Here is a 15,384-nt window from a genome sequence, read left to right as displayed (position 1 = left end):
CTCTATCCTTGCATCAGATCAGATGATCCAGATCTCCAACCAAGTCCTGTGTTCCCTACAAACCTTTCCCCTCCGCTCTGGCTTAACACAACATGTGATCCAGGCTAGAGAGAGAGAAAAACAAAAGGACCAGCTTAGCATTGCTGATAATCAAAAGAAGTTTAAAAAATATTATTTATATATGCTTCATACATCAAATGAAACAAGCTCTTGCCTGGGAAAAGGCATACCACAATAATTGTGTATCTAAGGTACCAAAACTCTTTTGACCTCCTTGCTGGTAGGAACCTAAATAAAATTACACACAAGACTCTGAAATTAGTTTGGGTTTATAAAGAAAAGAAATATCCTGTAGCGGCCACTGGCCAGTATTGCATTTGATCTCATCCCACATTCTATCTCACACTGAATATGTTAACAAGTGGCACAAACACCATTTCAGAAAGCCTCCAATGTACTTTTAAATGTTGTGTGAGATGATATTTGAACTTTGCTATTCTCTTTCAACGAAGTGATTTAACATAGTTCCACGTCAAAGCAGAGAAGCTGTTATAGCATTTAGCAACCTGTTTTGAATATTCTCCTGATGCCTGATTTTAAATAATGTATATCACACTTCAGCAAGCTTTATAGATGCACAGGAAGTTATTTTAAAATATCCTCAAGTTTTGAACAAACAAAACTAAAAAAAGAGAACAATAATCTTAGCAGCATGCATCTTTCCCGAAATGCACTCTGCTTAGCATTTCACATTAATAAAGAGTAATGACTAATATCTGGTAGTTACTGTTGATTAAAATGAAAGGCAAATTAATTTAAAGAAGATTTTACAAAATAAATCATTCTTAAATTGCAGTTCTTAATATTCGTTCTAAATTGGAGCAGGGGAATATTATGTTTGCACAATGATAAGTACCTGAAAGCCAGGGCTGCAACCTTTTCCCTATACCCAGATATATGAGAGTAAACTCCATTGAATTCAATGGGACTTACTTCTGAGTATGCACATACAGAATTGCGCTGCATGATATTTTTTAATAAACTCAAAAGGTATCCCAAATTAACTATGCAATACTTCTTTTTTCAAAGCTAATTTTTTAAAAATATAAAACTGCATGTTTATGCCTCCTCTAAGGTGGTACTTCCCATGACACATACATACACTGTCTAAAAACACTGGGCTGGATTCAGATGTAAAGATGTAACATTAGTTGACCCAAAGTCTCACTGAAATCAATGGGACAGGTCTGTCATCCCATAATTTTAGTGGGAACTAGGTTCAAGTGATGGGAGGAAGGAAGGAAGGAAGGAAGGAAGGAAGGAAGGAAGGGAGGGAGGAAGGAAGGAAGGAAGGAAGGAAGGAAGAGAGGGAGGGTTTCTTCAACTATTGGTTTGTCATAAGCCAATGTATACAAATGTAATTGATTAAAACAATTTGATTTCCATCAGAGTAAGTTTTCTCTGAACAGATGACAACCCTATGGAGGAATGGAGATGACTGTGTTTAAATATTCTTAATTTAACAAAATGGCGATACTTAATGAAAAAGCAACTGAGAAAGAATAGTCAAAGACAAACAATGAGAATTGTTGCATCCATCTAATTTACACGTGGACATGCTGTGATTTATTATATCATATGCCCTTAACAATGGATTATAAGTCTAAAACACCTATTAGCAAGTATGTTTGGTGAGACAACTGGTAAAATATATACATACAGCGTAACATTACTTTCTGAGTCCACACTGATCACGCAGTCATATTTGTTAGATATTTAGTAGCACTATGAACACTGACTTGTCTTCTTGGTTCTCCATCCTTTGCCCTCCCCACAGAGCATCCCTTAGTGTCCTCTGCGTCTCCTCTGGTTCTTGCTCGGAGGCTTTAGCAGGCTCTCTCTGTACTTAGCATTTGTATGGAATAGTCGGACCATATCATGGTCTTTGTTATCCAACACCCGCGGCAAAAAGAGAGAAGATTTCTGGGTCCGACGGGTTTTGAAGCTTCTTCTGGGTCGTCCTTTCCCATTGATGGAGACATACCAGAGTCTCTCAGCGCTAGCTTTGCGCCTACCGCTGGCTCCATTGGGCACAGTCCGGTATATGCGGGATGCATACGTATTATAGCCTAGCTCGTGAATCCTTTCCACAAACTCACACTCAGCATTGTAGGTTTCCTGTAATGTAATGAGGAGAACCATCAGTTCCAGAAATCCAAAAGAAGAACTAATGGCTATTTCAGATCAAATGTAGCTGTCTTCATGCAAGCTAACAGTGGCACATAAAAGAGGATACAAGTCGGGACCTCCAGGGATCAAAAACTCTGTATGCATGCAGAATCAATTTGAAAACTATTCACACAATTTAAGCAAAACTAAGGGCTCTGGCATGTGACCCCAAAAAGTTGCCCATGAAGTAATGTGGACCTGAGGCTGAAAATTAGCTTCTCTACTTCTGCTCTGGAGAATATTAGACATCTTAAATTCCAACAAAATCAGCACTTGTAGAGATGTCCAGTTCAATAGTCCATGGACTAACTGTCTGTAGGGTATGCCCATTTCCCATAGTTTCCTTCATCTGTTTTGTAGCTCTCCACATATTTTACTTCTGATGCTCAGAGCTCTGATTCCCCTGGAACTGGGAGCACGGCCACTGGCTACTCTCCTAGCATGATGTGATTGAAAAGGCTACAAGAAGGGAATTATCGGTTAGCCCAGCAGAGGGAGTCAATAGGTCCATTCTTCAATTGTACTACATCAGGGACCCCCAGGTAGACCCCAGCTGTGAATCCAAGGCTGCAAATCTCACAAGGATAATGCATAAGAAAAACACTAATAAAGAGAAGTTTAATGAAGCAATTGCAATTATTTTATATAATGGTTTTCTACAGGCAAACAAGTTGCCTTCTTGTTGTTGTTGTTGTTGTTGTTGTTGTTGTTATGTTTATTATCTGCTCTTCAAGCTAAGGTCCCAGGATGGGTTACAACATTAAAACACAACATAGCAAGGAAGGCAACAGTGTCAGAAGACTAAATGAAGCCTGAGTGGCTGCATTCAGACTTAATGCTAAACCATACTTTGCCATTATGGCAACAAGGCTGGGTAAGGCCTGGGCTCACACACTGCTCCATGCCTTCTCCCCTGTTGGCATAGACATGGGAAGATCAGACATTTTTGCTTCTGTTTTCAGCTAACCACAGTTATAGTTATTAGGGAAAGCTGCCTAACAGAATAGAGGTCTATGGAGATATGGCAGAGTTGTGGACAACTCTTCATATATAAAAGAACTGTAAATCATCCCCTAAATATGGCATATTTATATATCTCTTTATGAAAAGTGGGTTGTGTTTGGCTTGGTGGGTCACAATTTTTGTGGCCCTCCAAGTTGAAGGATAAGTGCTGAAAAATACCTATTGCTAATAGAAAGTTGCAGGTGGAAACTGCAGATGAAAAATTAACAAAAATAGGTAGAATTTTAATTGCGACTGTTGACCTAAATAATTCTTTAGTCAATGTATCGTGAATCAATGACTTGTATAAATTTATAATCACTGAATTGCATTGATTTATATTGTGTGTATGCATTTGGAGATATTTAAAGATGCCTAAATTACCAAAACCAAAAGAACAAAAGCCTGCCATTTGCTCTTACGAGGAAAGTTATCTTCTCTCAGCCCAACTAATTAAAATTTGTCCTCACAGATGCAGTTTGGCCTCCAGCAATTAATCAGTTGCTGCTCTAGCTAGTTCACCCACTGATTCTAACATCTCATCTAGAGCATTGGTTCCAGAACATTTCTTCTCATGGACCATTTGAAAATTCCTGAGGGGCCACTCAATGATTTGTTGGTCTTTTGTAGCAATTTTAATGTGCTGTGCTAGATGCTGTATGTTGTGGGGGTTTTTTTAATTGTATTTTTACAGACACTGAAACAAAACTGATGGACCACTAGGGGTCCAAGGGGTAGTTTAGGAGCCCCTTGATCTAGAGCACAATAATCCCTAATGCTTGGGAAAATACTTGGGAAACTCATATGCTCCATTCTGAGGGGGGGAGTTGGCTAACCGTGGAATCCAGTAATTAATTAACTAATGCGGCCAACTCACATCCACGCCATACTTTTAAAGCACTCTTTAAAAGTGGTTTGGTACTTTAACTGTCATGGCTTTCCCCAAAGAATCGTGGGAATGATGGTTTGTTAAGGGTGCTGACAGTGGCAGTCTCTCAGCCACATGTTGCACGTGGGTTATTGAGAGGGAAGATGGAGTCGTTTCCTCATCTTAACACTACAGGTTAATGCTTTTCTCTTACTTTTCTCCCAGTTCTTTCTCTCTCACACACACCCCAACATTGCACTGGGTTCCATTAAATAATATGCACAGTAAATGTGTGTTTAAACCCTTCTTCAGCCTTCCTTATCTGGCAGTGCAGTATCTCTCAAATCCTCATTGTAAAGTATCCTATCATATACATACCAGGAAGTCGGATTAAAGTACAGAAGGGTAATTGGAAAGTGTTGGAGGAAAACTTCATTTCATTTACACATTCTTTCCGTCTGTTAGCAGCTTTGGTGCTGCACCTCTCTGCTGTGTTAGATCCCAACTTAAATTACTTTACGCACACTGGGAGCCCATTCATAGCATTGTGCAAATGGGACTCCCATTGACATCCCCAGGAGATTTTTCTTTTGAGAAACCTTCCTGATCACAATGTGAATTGTAGACTTCCTTACCTCTTTACACTTATTCACCTGAGTGAGTTACTTACAGTCTCTAAAAGGATATCTTGACATGTAAATTTATGTAGTTATAAATCCTTCTCTCTCTCTCTCTCTCTCTCTCTCTCTCTCTCTCTCTCTCCCCCTCCCTCCCTCCCTCCCTCCCTCCTTCTTTGGCTGATCAGCAGCACACATGAAAGGAAAATGAGCATGCCTGGCGCTTACCATAATAGTTTATCTAGAGGCCTCCAAGCACTGGCTACTTAATCCCCACATTAAAACCAAAGGACATATTTCTGTTCTCTATAAACGTTTGTACATAGGCACCAGTATTTGCGTCCTTTGGACTACAATGGTATTAAATCCCCATTGAAAATGACTGGCACTCCAGTGTAGGATGCTTCAGTTTCCTTGCCATAGTTAAGATGCTTCTGTTGTAAATAGCACTCACGGAAGCATAAAGTCTGCCTCTTTTGTTCATGGCCAGGTATCTGCCGGAGAAACAGCCTTTGATGGCAACAATTCCAACGTCCACTGCAGTAATCTCAAGGATGCCTAAAACAGAAAAGGAAGGCTTTAGCTTAATGATATACAATGTTGTACAATGAATTATTATTATTATCATCATCATCAACAACAACAACAAATTTTATAGCACTTTTACATCATGAACCTCCCATGTTTACCTGCAGGTAAAACCACTTGTTGTCACTGGGACTACATACTTGTCTCAGATCTGTGCTGTCAGGCACACATACCCAGAAGCTCTGGGGGTCACTGGATTGCAAATATGAAACCCAACACTGTAATGGACGAGGCACCCCAGAGATCCCTGCATCTCCTACTTAATTGTGTTCATAATTGACATGTTGCTCTGCAAAGTGATTTGTTTCATTTCATTTATTTATTTCATTTGTAGCCCATCTTTCCTTCAAGGAGCTCAAGGCGGCATACACAGTCCCCCCCCCCCCACATATTATCCTCACAACAACCTTGTGAAGTAAGTTAGGCTGAGAGCAGATGGCTGGCACATGGCCACCCAGTGAGCTTCACAGGTGAGAGAGGATTTGAACCCTGGTCTGCCAGGTCCCAGTCCAACACTCTAACCACTACATCACACTGGCTGTCAGGAGCTCTGGTTCCGTTCATCCTCCCAATAAGTTGATGAAGTTGATTATTACAATTCCCACAGAAGTGAAAAAATGATGCAGAGAGGCACTTGTCCAAGGCTATGGACTGAATCTAGAACTGAGCAAGAATTATGAACCTGGGTCTCCCAGGGAATGGGCTGTGTCTTCAGCTGTTAATATTAAATTGCCCGAATGCTACTTCCATCTGGGAAACATTCCGTTTAAGGACACCATCTCACAAGATACCTGCATTCACGACTTAGTTCATAAGCAAACCCTTTTGTATTGAAAAGAAAAGGGGAAGGGGAAGAAAAATAAAAGCATGGGAATTGTTTGAAGCAAACTCTTGCTAGTAAATCCCCAGCTGTTTGATTGAGACTGAACTGCCTCAGAAAAAGAAAGATCTGACATTGAACTAGAGGGCCACCTAATCCTATATGTCTATAAAAAGTTTAAATCCCCTTTAATGCCTTTCTTAGGGGACACAAGGGTGCTTGACTTACTGAAGCAAACCACAAAGCTGCCCATTTCGGGACAATGCTTCGGCTGAGATCTCCAGAGGGCAAAATGGAGTTCAGACGAGAGGCTGAAGCATCTTAGAAGCCACGTATGGAACCATGAATGGAGTCTGTCATTTAGAAAGTCAGCGCAGCCCTTGCAGGGAAGGACAATGTGGCAGTCTAAGCCACATTCAAAGAGTGGAACTATTTCAGACCATCAAAGGAAAGAGTCTCATCGCCCAGACAAGTGAAACAACAAGAAAGCCAAAGGTATGCATGTATCCCGGACTGCTTCACACATTAAAGAGCAACCAACTCGTGTTTCCCACTATGTTAACATTCAAAAGAGAGTGTGCAAGCAAGCCTGGCTCTCTGAGCAGAGTAGCCATGTGACACGTATTTGCCTGCTTGCTTCCGTGTGTGTTTTAAATGCATTCTGCATTTAAAGCCCAAGACTCACAAAGCATTGTACAATAAACAGTAGAAAACACAACATGTAAAAACAAATAACTAGACATATGCTTTCAAACACTTGTCCATCACATTCATGCAAGTCACATGATGGTTTTAGACATTCCACGGAGTGGGGTGGGAAACAGATTTTATATGCACGCTGAAAAAATGTTATATGTACGGAGACCCAACAGATAGGAAAGCACTTGGGAGATGCTGTCAGAATAATCAACATCATTCACACACAGATTTATTATTTTCATTTCAAATCATGACACCAATAGTTTAAAAGCTTGTTGCTTTCAATACTGAATTTGTTATCTCATGTACTAAGAAATTGTTCCTGCTTAAATTCAGTTAAGGTCTTTTAACAGTTTTTGAAAAATACTGCCTTCTCCTTCACAGGAAGGATGGTGGAGCTATTTTGTACTCTCTTTTGCATTGAAACTGTCTTATGGCCAGTTCACCTGCATGTATGTACATCACTCAGAGCATCATCCTATACTGGCAGAGAAGCCTCAAGACTTGGTGTAAGTCCTCTGCACTGGCAGATCATAGAAAAACATCATTGATGTAACTTCAGGGATGGACTGGCAAAGCAGAGATATGCTGGCAAATCCCCACCACTGACAAAACTCTGCTAGTGGAAAGACTCGAGAGTGGTATCAATGGGGGCATGTCAGGGCAGGAATAGCCTCAGTCCACACCTTCTCCCAGTCCACCTGCAATGTCATTACATAGAACAGGATTCTGGCTATAGCCCCATTCCAGTGGTACCTTGGTTTATGAACTTAATCTGTTCCGGAAGTCTGTTCTTAAACCAAAGCCATTCTTAAACCAAGATGCGCTTTCCCTAATGAGGCCTCCCACCGCTGGTGCCCTTCCACTATTTAGCTTCCATTCGTAGACCGAGGTAAAGTTTGCTAACCGGAACACTACTTCTGGTTTTGCAGAGTTTGTATACCAAATAGTTTGTAAACGGGGCTGTTCTTAAACTGAGGTACCACTGTACTAATAATGTGAAGAGGGACCATGCCTAGACAGGACAGGGAGAATGGACCACTCTCCATGCTGCCAATATCATGCAGCTTCCCCATGCTCCATCCTGACATGTTACACGTGGATTTCTGAACCAGGGTAGCCCTCTCTCTGTGTAGCCTTTTATGCAGGCTTTCAGCTTCTAGGTGGGCTTTCATCCTGTATGGATATTTTTAATGCCCCCCCCCGGTCTTTATGAATGTATGGGTTTCTTGTTTTTGTTTTGTTAGCTTTTTGTCAAGTTGCTTTGAGCTGCCTGTGGCAAGAAAATTATACTAATAAATTTAAACAATAATATGAATATGAATAGGAGTCCAGATTCAACGTGTGGATATCATGGGATGACTGCAGAAATTAGAAACCTGCCTGTGGGCTTGATTTGGCCTGCCAGTCTGTTCTGGCCAGGCCAGTCACCTGCCCTGTAATAAAGTCACGGCTGGACCAAACAGGGATTTACAGCTGATCATTGTACAGTTGCAAGGCACTTTCAAGCCATGCTTTCTGTTGAAGCCCATTCAAGAGATTGTTGGGGCTTCAAAGCACAGCATGGATGCCAACAATAAGCTGGTGGTTGGTGCTTGAATAGAGCCCTGCAAAACTAAAGCCCTGGCAATCAGCTGGAATCAGCGGCACTATGGTTTTCCCCTTCAGGGACCCTTTAAAAATGTTCCATTTTTAGGAGTATTTCTTCCTCTACAGAGACGTCAAAGGGGCTCCCAGTAACTGATGACCAGCTGATCAATGGTTACAGGGATCCTCTTTGAAGGTGCACTTCCAGACCAAACAGGTGATTGGCACTAAAGACGCACCTGCTGTTACCAGGTGACCGACAAAGTTGCTCATTGGGGTGTGTTATATGGTTCTGGCCCACCAGCTCCCTCCAGCTCCCCACCTCTGAATTACTATAATGAGCTCTAAGCCTTTAAGGTTAGTTCAGAAGCTGCAGGTAGCACAAAATGGCAGTTAGGCTGTTGTGTGGGGCTGTCTACTGTGAGCATATTACACCAGTGAGCATAATACACTGTCTACTGTGAGCATATTACACCAGTTCTAAAAGAATTCCAATGGCTACCTATATACGCTGCTGTGCTAAGTTATATATATATATAGCTCAGGACACAGATGCCTAATGGAGAGACAGGGCCTTTATGGTACTGGCACCCCATTTACAGAATTCCCTCCTTTCTCAGTTATGGCTAGAGGAAACTCTTTTTAGTTCCAGATAAAGACCTATTTATTTGTCCAGGCTTTTCTGTGAGGACTCCTGAATCATTTGTCATTATATTGATAAATAAATAGATAATAGATAGATGATAGATAGATAGATAGATAGATAGATATAGATAGATAGATAGATGATAGATAGATAGATAGATGATAGATAGATAGATAGATAGATAGATAGATAGATAGATAGATAGATAGATAGATAGATGATAGATAGATAGATAGCTAGATGATAGATAGATAGATAGATAGATAGATAGATGAACCAATTTTCTTCCTGCCCGGTTTGTTTTAATATACATCGTGCATTTGATTTGAATGTAACCTGCTTTGGGATTTCTATGGCAATGAAGAAGTAAGCCATATTTTAAATACTGCTCCTTCTGTGCATATATCCTTTTCACCCACGTCACATGTGATGGTGGGTAATGTACTGACAATATGTGGGCATAAACTGGCTGCCAGCATGGCAGGACCATAGAATTGCTTGGCACTGGGATGTGACTAGATGCTAGGAGAGGGTATATTTAGTAGCTATCATTCTTCCTCACGTTTGTGAGTTCAGCAGAGTGCTAGCCCTTTGCAGCTTAAAAGGGAAGCTAGATAGGCTAGTTTTAGCCTTTTAGTTTAAGAAATCCAGGATGATTTAAGGCAAACTGGATTCTCCTTGTATTTCCCTCTTTTCTCCCCCTTAAAGCAATAATCAAACAAGCAATATTTTAACAGGTAGAAATAACATTTACTCACTCAGAATACTTGTTGAAGAGTAACAGATAACCACAGCTTTGTTCAGGCAGACTTAAAATGGTAATGCAGTTACAAAGACATACTTAAGTCCAGCTTAAGATGCAGTCCAAGCATTGGAGCTCAGACCCAGCAGATGTTCTCACGTTGCTGGCAGAGCAGAAAGAGATGGAAAGAGAGAAAGAGGGTGTGCCCAGGCAGGTAGGAGAATATATAGCTATGCCCTCCTTCTGGCAGGGCACAGTGGGAGTGTCTCTCACAGGGTTCATTCTAGCAAGTTTACAGGAAAACTCGGTGAGCTTCAGCTCCTATCCTGTGCCTATCTAGCAAAATTGTTGGCTCGACTGCATTTTAAATATCCCACAATTGGCACATTCACAATTGTGCTATGGCATCACTTGATGGTTTTAAGTTACATGTGCGAACTGCCACCACTGAAAAGTATTGTGCTATTAAATCTCTGTCTGAAGTGTTTGATCAGTGAGGGCTGTTTCACACATTCAAGCTGTCACTTGAATGAGTGCCACTGAGTGGATGCATGTGTAAATTTACCCATAAGTAGATTTTCTCTTCTTCTCTGTGCAGGTGAACCGCAAGCATTCAAGAAATGATATTCCTTTCCTTTGAGATCAAAGGAAAAAAGATTGGGTAGGCATGTGTCAAAATGGGAAGCTGCTTTAAACCAAATTAAACCATTGGCCCATCTAGTTCAGTGCTGCCTGCATTGGTCGAAAGCAGTGTTCCAAGGTTTCAGGTGGGAGCCTCCCCCAACCCTACCTGAAGATGCCTGAGATTAAACCTCTTGAAGCAAGAGATTAGGACTGAAAGATTCACCTTCTACAGTACAATTCTATGATGTTGTGGTACAATGGAAGGGTTATGCTGCACACAGTTGACCAAGATTTGAACATCTCAGTGAGTTTAATTCTTATCTGCTTAATCTGTTTCATTTAATCTGCTTCACTTATACATTAATTGAAATATATTTCCTCTTTCCACAGAGTCTTGAGGAACCTTTGTGAAAGTTTTATACAATGAATATAAGCTGGTCATAGCAGAGGATAGGAGATATGATAGCCACCTTCAAATATCTCAAGGGCTGTCACATGGAAGAGGGAAGAAACTTGTTTTCTCCTGCTTTGGAGGGTGGGACCCAAACCAACGACTTCAAGTTAGGAGATTCCGGCTAAAGATCAGGAAGAACTTTCTGATGGGAAGAGCAGCTCAACAGTGGAACGGACTCTCTTGGAAAGTGGTGGACTCTCCTTCCTTGGAGGTTTTTAAGCAGAGGTTGGATGGCCATCTGTCAAGGATGCTTTAGTTGAGATTCCTGCCTTGCAGGGGGTTGGAGGAGTTGACCATTGGGCTCCCTTCCAATTCTAAATTTCTATGATTCCATGATCCAGGGATGTGATGCACATAGTCAGGTGTGGCAAAACCGAGCCAGAGCTAAGCACTTTTAAGTCCCTTTGATGTGCAGGAGTTGCTAGAGTGTTTTGCTTTGGCCTGAACTGCTTCCACTGAAAATTACTGTGCTGCCTGAAAGCACTGCTTGAGATGGCAGTTATTATGCCACCCCTGCACCCTTGCCACCGAGTGATGGGTGTCCATGTCTGAGTGTGCCCTGACTTCTGACTGCAATGTTCCTCCTTTTGCACAGGATAGTCTTTAACACAGGCAGCCTGCCTTTGATAAGCAAATGTGCCCATCCTACCATGTCCACAGCCCATTCAGAAAATGTGCCCTAACTCTCCGAAGACAAATCAAACAAGGTGAATAGGAGGGGAAGGGAAACCAAACAAACAGGCTGAGATGAACAGGCGGAAGTGTGAAAGTCATCTTGACACATTATTTACAAACCAGCCGCCTCCCTCTCCAGGATTAGTGCCTGCAATCTGACCTGGTGTCATAAAAGGGAAGAGGGATTTGAAAGCTGGTCCTGGGAACTCACACCTTAGGAGACGGATAAGCTAAGGGGCAGTTCCCAGTGGATCCTCAACTTTTGTCAATCCCAGAGAGCTTCTTTGCTTCTTCTCGCACTGATTCTCCTCCCCACAGGGATGTATATTTGGAGAGATGAGGAGGAGTGAGGGGGAGAGAAACAAATTAAGTCCAGGAAAGATTTCCAGGAAGAGGAGGAACAAAAGGGAGAGGAGAGGAAAGTCCTTTGGGCTCCCATCCGCTCCTCTCCTTTTGGGGAGAGACAAACCTGAAAAGACCTTTGCTGGGGATTCTTGGCAGCCCCTTCCTTTGTGCCCTTTGCTTTCTGTCTGGAGCGGCAGAGGAACAGCCTAGTTGGGGGGGGGTGTAATTTTAGAAGCTGCTTTCAAAAACAAAAAAATTCCCCACTCGCATCATCCAGAGGCAAAAAAAGAAAAGGATCTCAGCCTCACTAGTCCTAGTTATGATGGAACTAGCCTTTCTCCATCCATACCATCCATTAAAGTCCTTTCAAAAGCCATGGCTTCCACCCAAAGAATCCTGGGAACTGTAGGCTGCTAAGGGTGCAAGAGTTGTTAAGGGTGCAACAGTTCCGAGGAGTCTTTGAGGGAAGCCATAATGGTTAAAGTGTCATAAGAGTGTTTTAAATGGATAGTGTGGATGTGACCACACACACACACACACACACACACACACACACACAGTGGTTTGTTTCCCATTGTGTCTTATGTTTGGCTGTAGGGAGTATTTGATATGTAAAGTGCAAGGCAGAAAATACAGGAAAAAATGAAAAATTAAATATGTGGAAGCAAAACAGCCACAATTCTTAGACTAAGACGTGCCACAGAAACAGATTTAATTTCCAGAGCGGTAGTGTTGGTAATATCTCTCTCTCTCTCTCCTTTCTTTCTTTCTTTGTAGCAAAACCAACAAATGTGTCTCATGGCCCCTTAAAGACTAATACAGTGGTACCTCTGGTTAAGAACTTAATTCATTCTGGAGGTCCATTCTTAACATGAAACTGTTCTTAACCTGATACCTCACTTTACCACTTTTGCTAATGGGGCCTCTCGCTGCTACCGCGCGATTTCTGTTCTCCTCCTGAAGCAAAGTTCTTAACCTGAGGTACTACTTCTGGGTTAGCAGAGTCTGTAACCTGAAGCGTCTGTAACCTGAAGCGTCTGTAACCCGAGGTACCACTGTACATTTATTAATCCACTGCATCAGTGGTAGCCACTGGAAGATGACTGACAAGCACAAGATCTCAAAGTAGCTGTTTTACTACAAAGGAATTTCAGAAATAGACTGGAAAGAGAAGCTGCTGAATTGCAACTCATTACCAAACTTAAAACCATGGAGAGACCTGGTTTGAACAAAGACATTGGATTCTTATCCCATTATACATGACTAAGCCATTTCTCACCTTCTCACCCCTTGCCTTTTCCTGTAAGACCTATTACAGTCGTTAAGAGTCGTCAACAGGCTCATCTCAGCTATCTGCCAATCTCCCATTCCCACCACCCTTCTGAGTAACACCCCTCCCCACCTTCTCACTATATAGAAGGATCTGGCAACTTCTGTTTCAGTGTATCTGAAGAAGTGTGCATGCACACGAAAGCTCATACCAAGAACTAACTTAGTTGGTCTTTAAGGTGCTACTGGAAGGAATTTTTTTATTTTGACTATGGCAGACCAACACGGCTACCTATCTGTAACAAGCACAAGAACATAACTTAAGAAGAGCCCTTCCAGATCAAGTCAGTTGCCTGTCCAGCCCAGCATCCTGTTCTCACTGGCAAACCAATGGTATCTGGGACCTTCCATGGCTTCCAGCAGCTGAACTTCAGAAACATACTGCCTGCACCCATGGAGGCAGAGTATAACCACTGAGGCTGGCAGCCACTGACAGCCTTTATCTTCCATGAAATTGATCTTTAACCTACTTGCCGTGTTCCTTTGAGGGGTATATTTATAATGTCTTCTGGACTGGTTGCTTGAGGGTGGGTGGGTAGAATAACCTTTCTAAAATTTATCCCTAAAAAGACAAGCACTGCCAACCATCTATCATGCACATCTTTTCAGCCACTGCCTTATCTGGAAGCTGGTGGTGGTTATCCAATGGCCAACAGAAAATACTTTGCACATGGTCAGAAGCATTGTCTTGTTGTCGTATCCTTATGGTTCTCACTTGCCCTGGCCAGACCCTTTATCCCAAGCATCTCTCTGTACAGGTTGCCAATCATTGCTTAAAATTTCCAAGGCTGAACTGGCAAAGCCAGAGAATGCCTGCTTTCCCCCCATTGTGTACAATAGGGACTGTTGCTCCTCTACGTTTCGCTCAAGCTGAATTGGCAAAAGTCAACACATGCTACAGTATGTTTCCGGAGCTAGGTGCGAATGTTTATTTTTTTTTTTCAGCGTGCCTCCCCCACCCAAAAAACACAATGTGCTTGAAGACCCATCAGGGTCTTGAACTCAAATTTTAGTCCCTGGCTCAAATAAACCGAAGGTATTATTACAACATATCAAGATTGCACAAAGGACGGGACCGGCACGGGGATTTCGGCAAATGTGGAGTTGGAAGGGACCCTAAAAGTCATCTAATCCAACCACTTGCAGCGCAGGAATCGCCGCAAAAGAATCCCTAACCGATGGCCATCCAACCTCTGCTTTAAAACCGCCCGCTTTGATCTGATTTTTAAATTTATTTTTTTTAAAAAAAAATCTCACCTTGGGTGAGAAATTTCCCGTGGGTAACCTCTCAGCGCACACGTCTGATCCCTTTTGCATGCCTCTAAGCGGCAGCCTTTAATTTTCGACGGCTCATGGGGTTCATCGGGTGGGTTTCTCCAGGTGTCGTGTCACCCGGACCCGAAAAGCGGGGGCCGAAGAGCAGCCGTCGAATCGCCGAGAGGCGGCGGCGAGGCCCGGTCGTCGGGGCTGAACGCGCCTCGACTTGGGAGCCAGATTTTGGGGGGGGGGGCTGGCTTCCACGTCGGGGCTCGGGGAGCTCGGCTAGCGGGTGTGGGTCGGGCAGGGGGCCAAGCGGTACTCACTGAAGACGCTGTTCTTCTCCAAGGTGCCGTTGATCCTGCCGTTGGCGTGGATCTGGAGGTGGTACTTGGTGGCGCAGTAAAGCTTCCTGCGCCGCGGCGCTCCGCCGAGATGCTCGTAGACGCCGCCGCGCCCGCCCGCGTCTCTACGCCAGCGCGGGTCGCACGACGGCCCTCCCCGGGCACACGGGGCCCCCACGGGGGCCCCGCCGGCCGCCGCTGGCCCGGGGGAGCCCCGCGCCGCCTGCAAGGCGCTCAGCAGGACGAGCCAGGCGGTCACCATTGTGGCATGGCGGGGGCCGCAGCGGCACTCAGCTCCGGGCACAGCACAGCCCCGACGGGCCCATCAGGGAAGAGCGCCGGGCTGCAGCGGCCGAGGCAGCTCTCCTAGGTGGCCACCGGCGCGCCGGGTCCAATCGGGACGCATGGACGAGGCGGCCGCTAGGTTGTGGTTCTCGTCGGGCGGGGGGGGGGCTCCTTGGCTCCCTCGCTCGCTTGTTTGCTTGCTTGTTTGTTTGTTTCAATCCAGGTCGGTTTCCTCGTCTTCTTCCCTCCCTCTTCTTCCTCTCCCCCTTCTTA

The 15,384-nt window shown here is 43.5% G+C and overlaps 1 protein-coding gene across 1 annotated transcript; it reads right to left on the bottom strand.

Moving 5' to 3' along the window:
- Positions 1 to 220: 220 nt before the first annotated feature.
- Positions 221 to 15,096, bottom strand: FGF3 (fibroblast growth factor 3). Its single transcript, XM_081166688.1, has 3 exons — positions 14,809 to 15,096; positions 5,171 to 5,274; positions 221 to 2,178 (listed from the first exon to the last, which is right to left on the bottom strand). The coding sequence occupies exons 1-3, from the start codon at positions 15,086 to 15,088 to the stop codon at positions 1,846 to 1,848; spliced, it is 717 nt and encodes a 238-aa protein (XP_081022814.1). The 5' UTR covers positions 15,089 to 15,096; the 3' UTR covers positions 221 to 1,845.
- Between the last annotated feature and the right edge of the window lie 288 nt (positions 15,097 to 15,384).

Source organism: Podarcis bocagei (genome assembly GCF_964188305.1).
Source record: "Podarcis bocagei genome assembly, chromosome: 1".
In the NCBI taxonomy this organism is placed as follows: Eukaryota; Metazoa; Chordata; class Lepidosauria; order Squamata; family Lacertidae; genus Podarcis; species Podarcis bocagei.
Note: the sequence above shows the minus strand (reverse complement) of the source record. Positions and strands in the feature narration are given on the sequence as shown.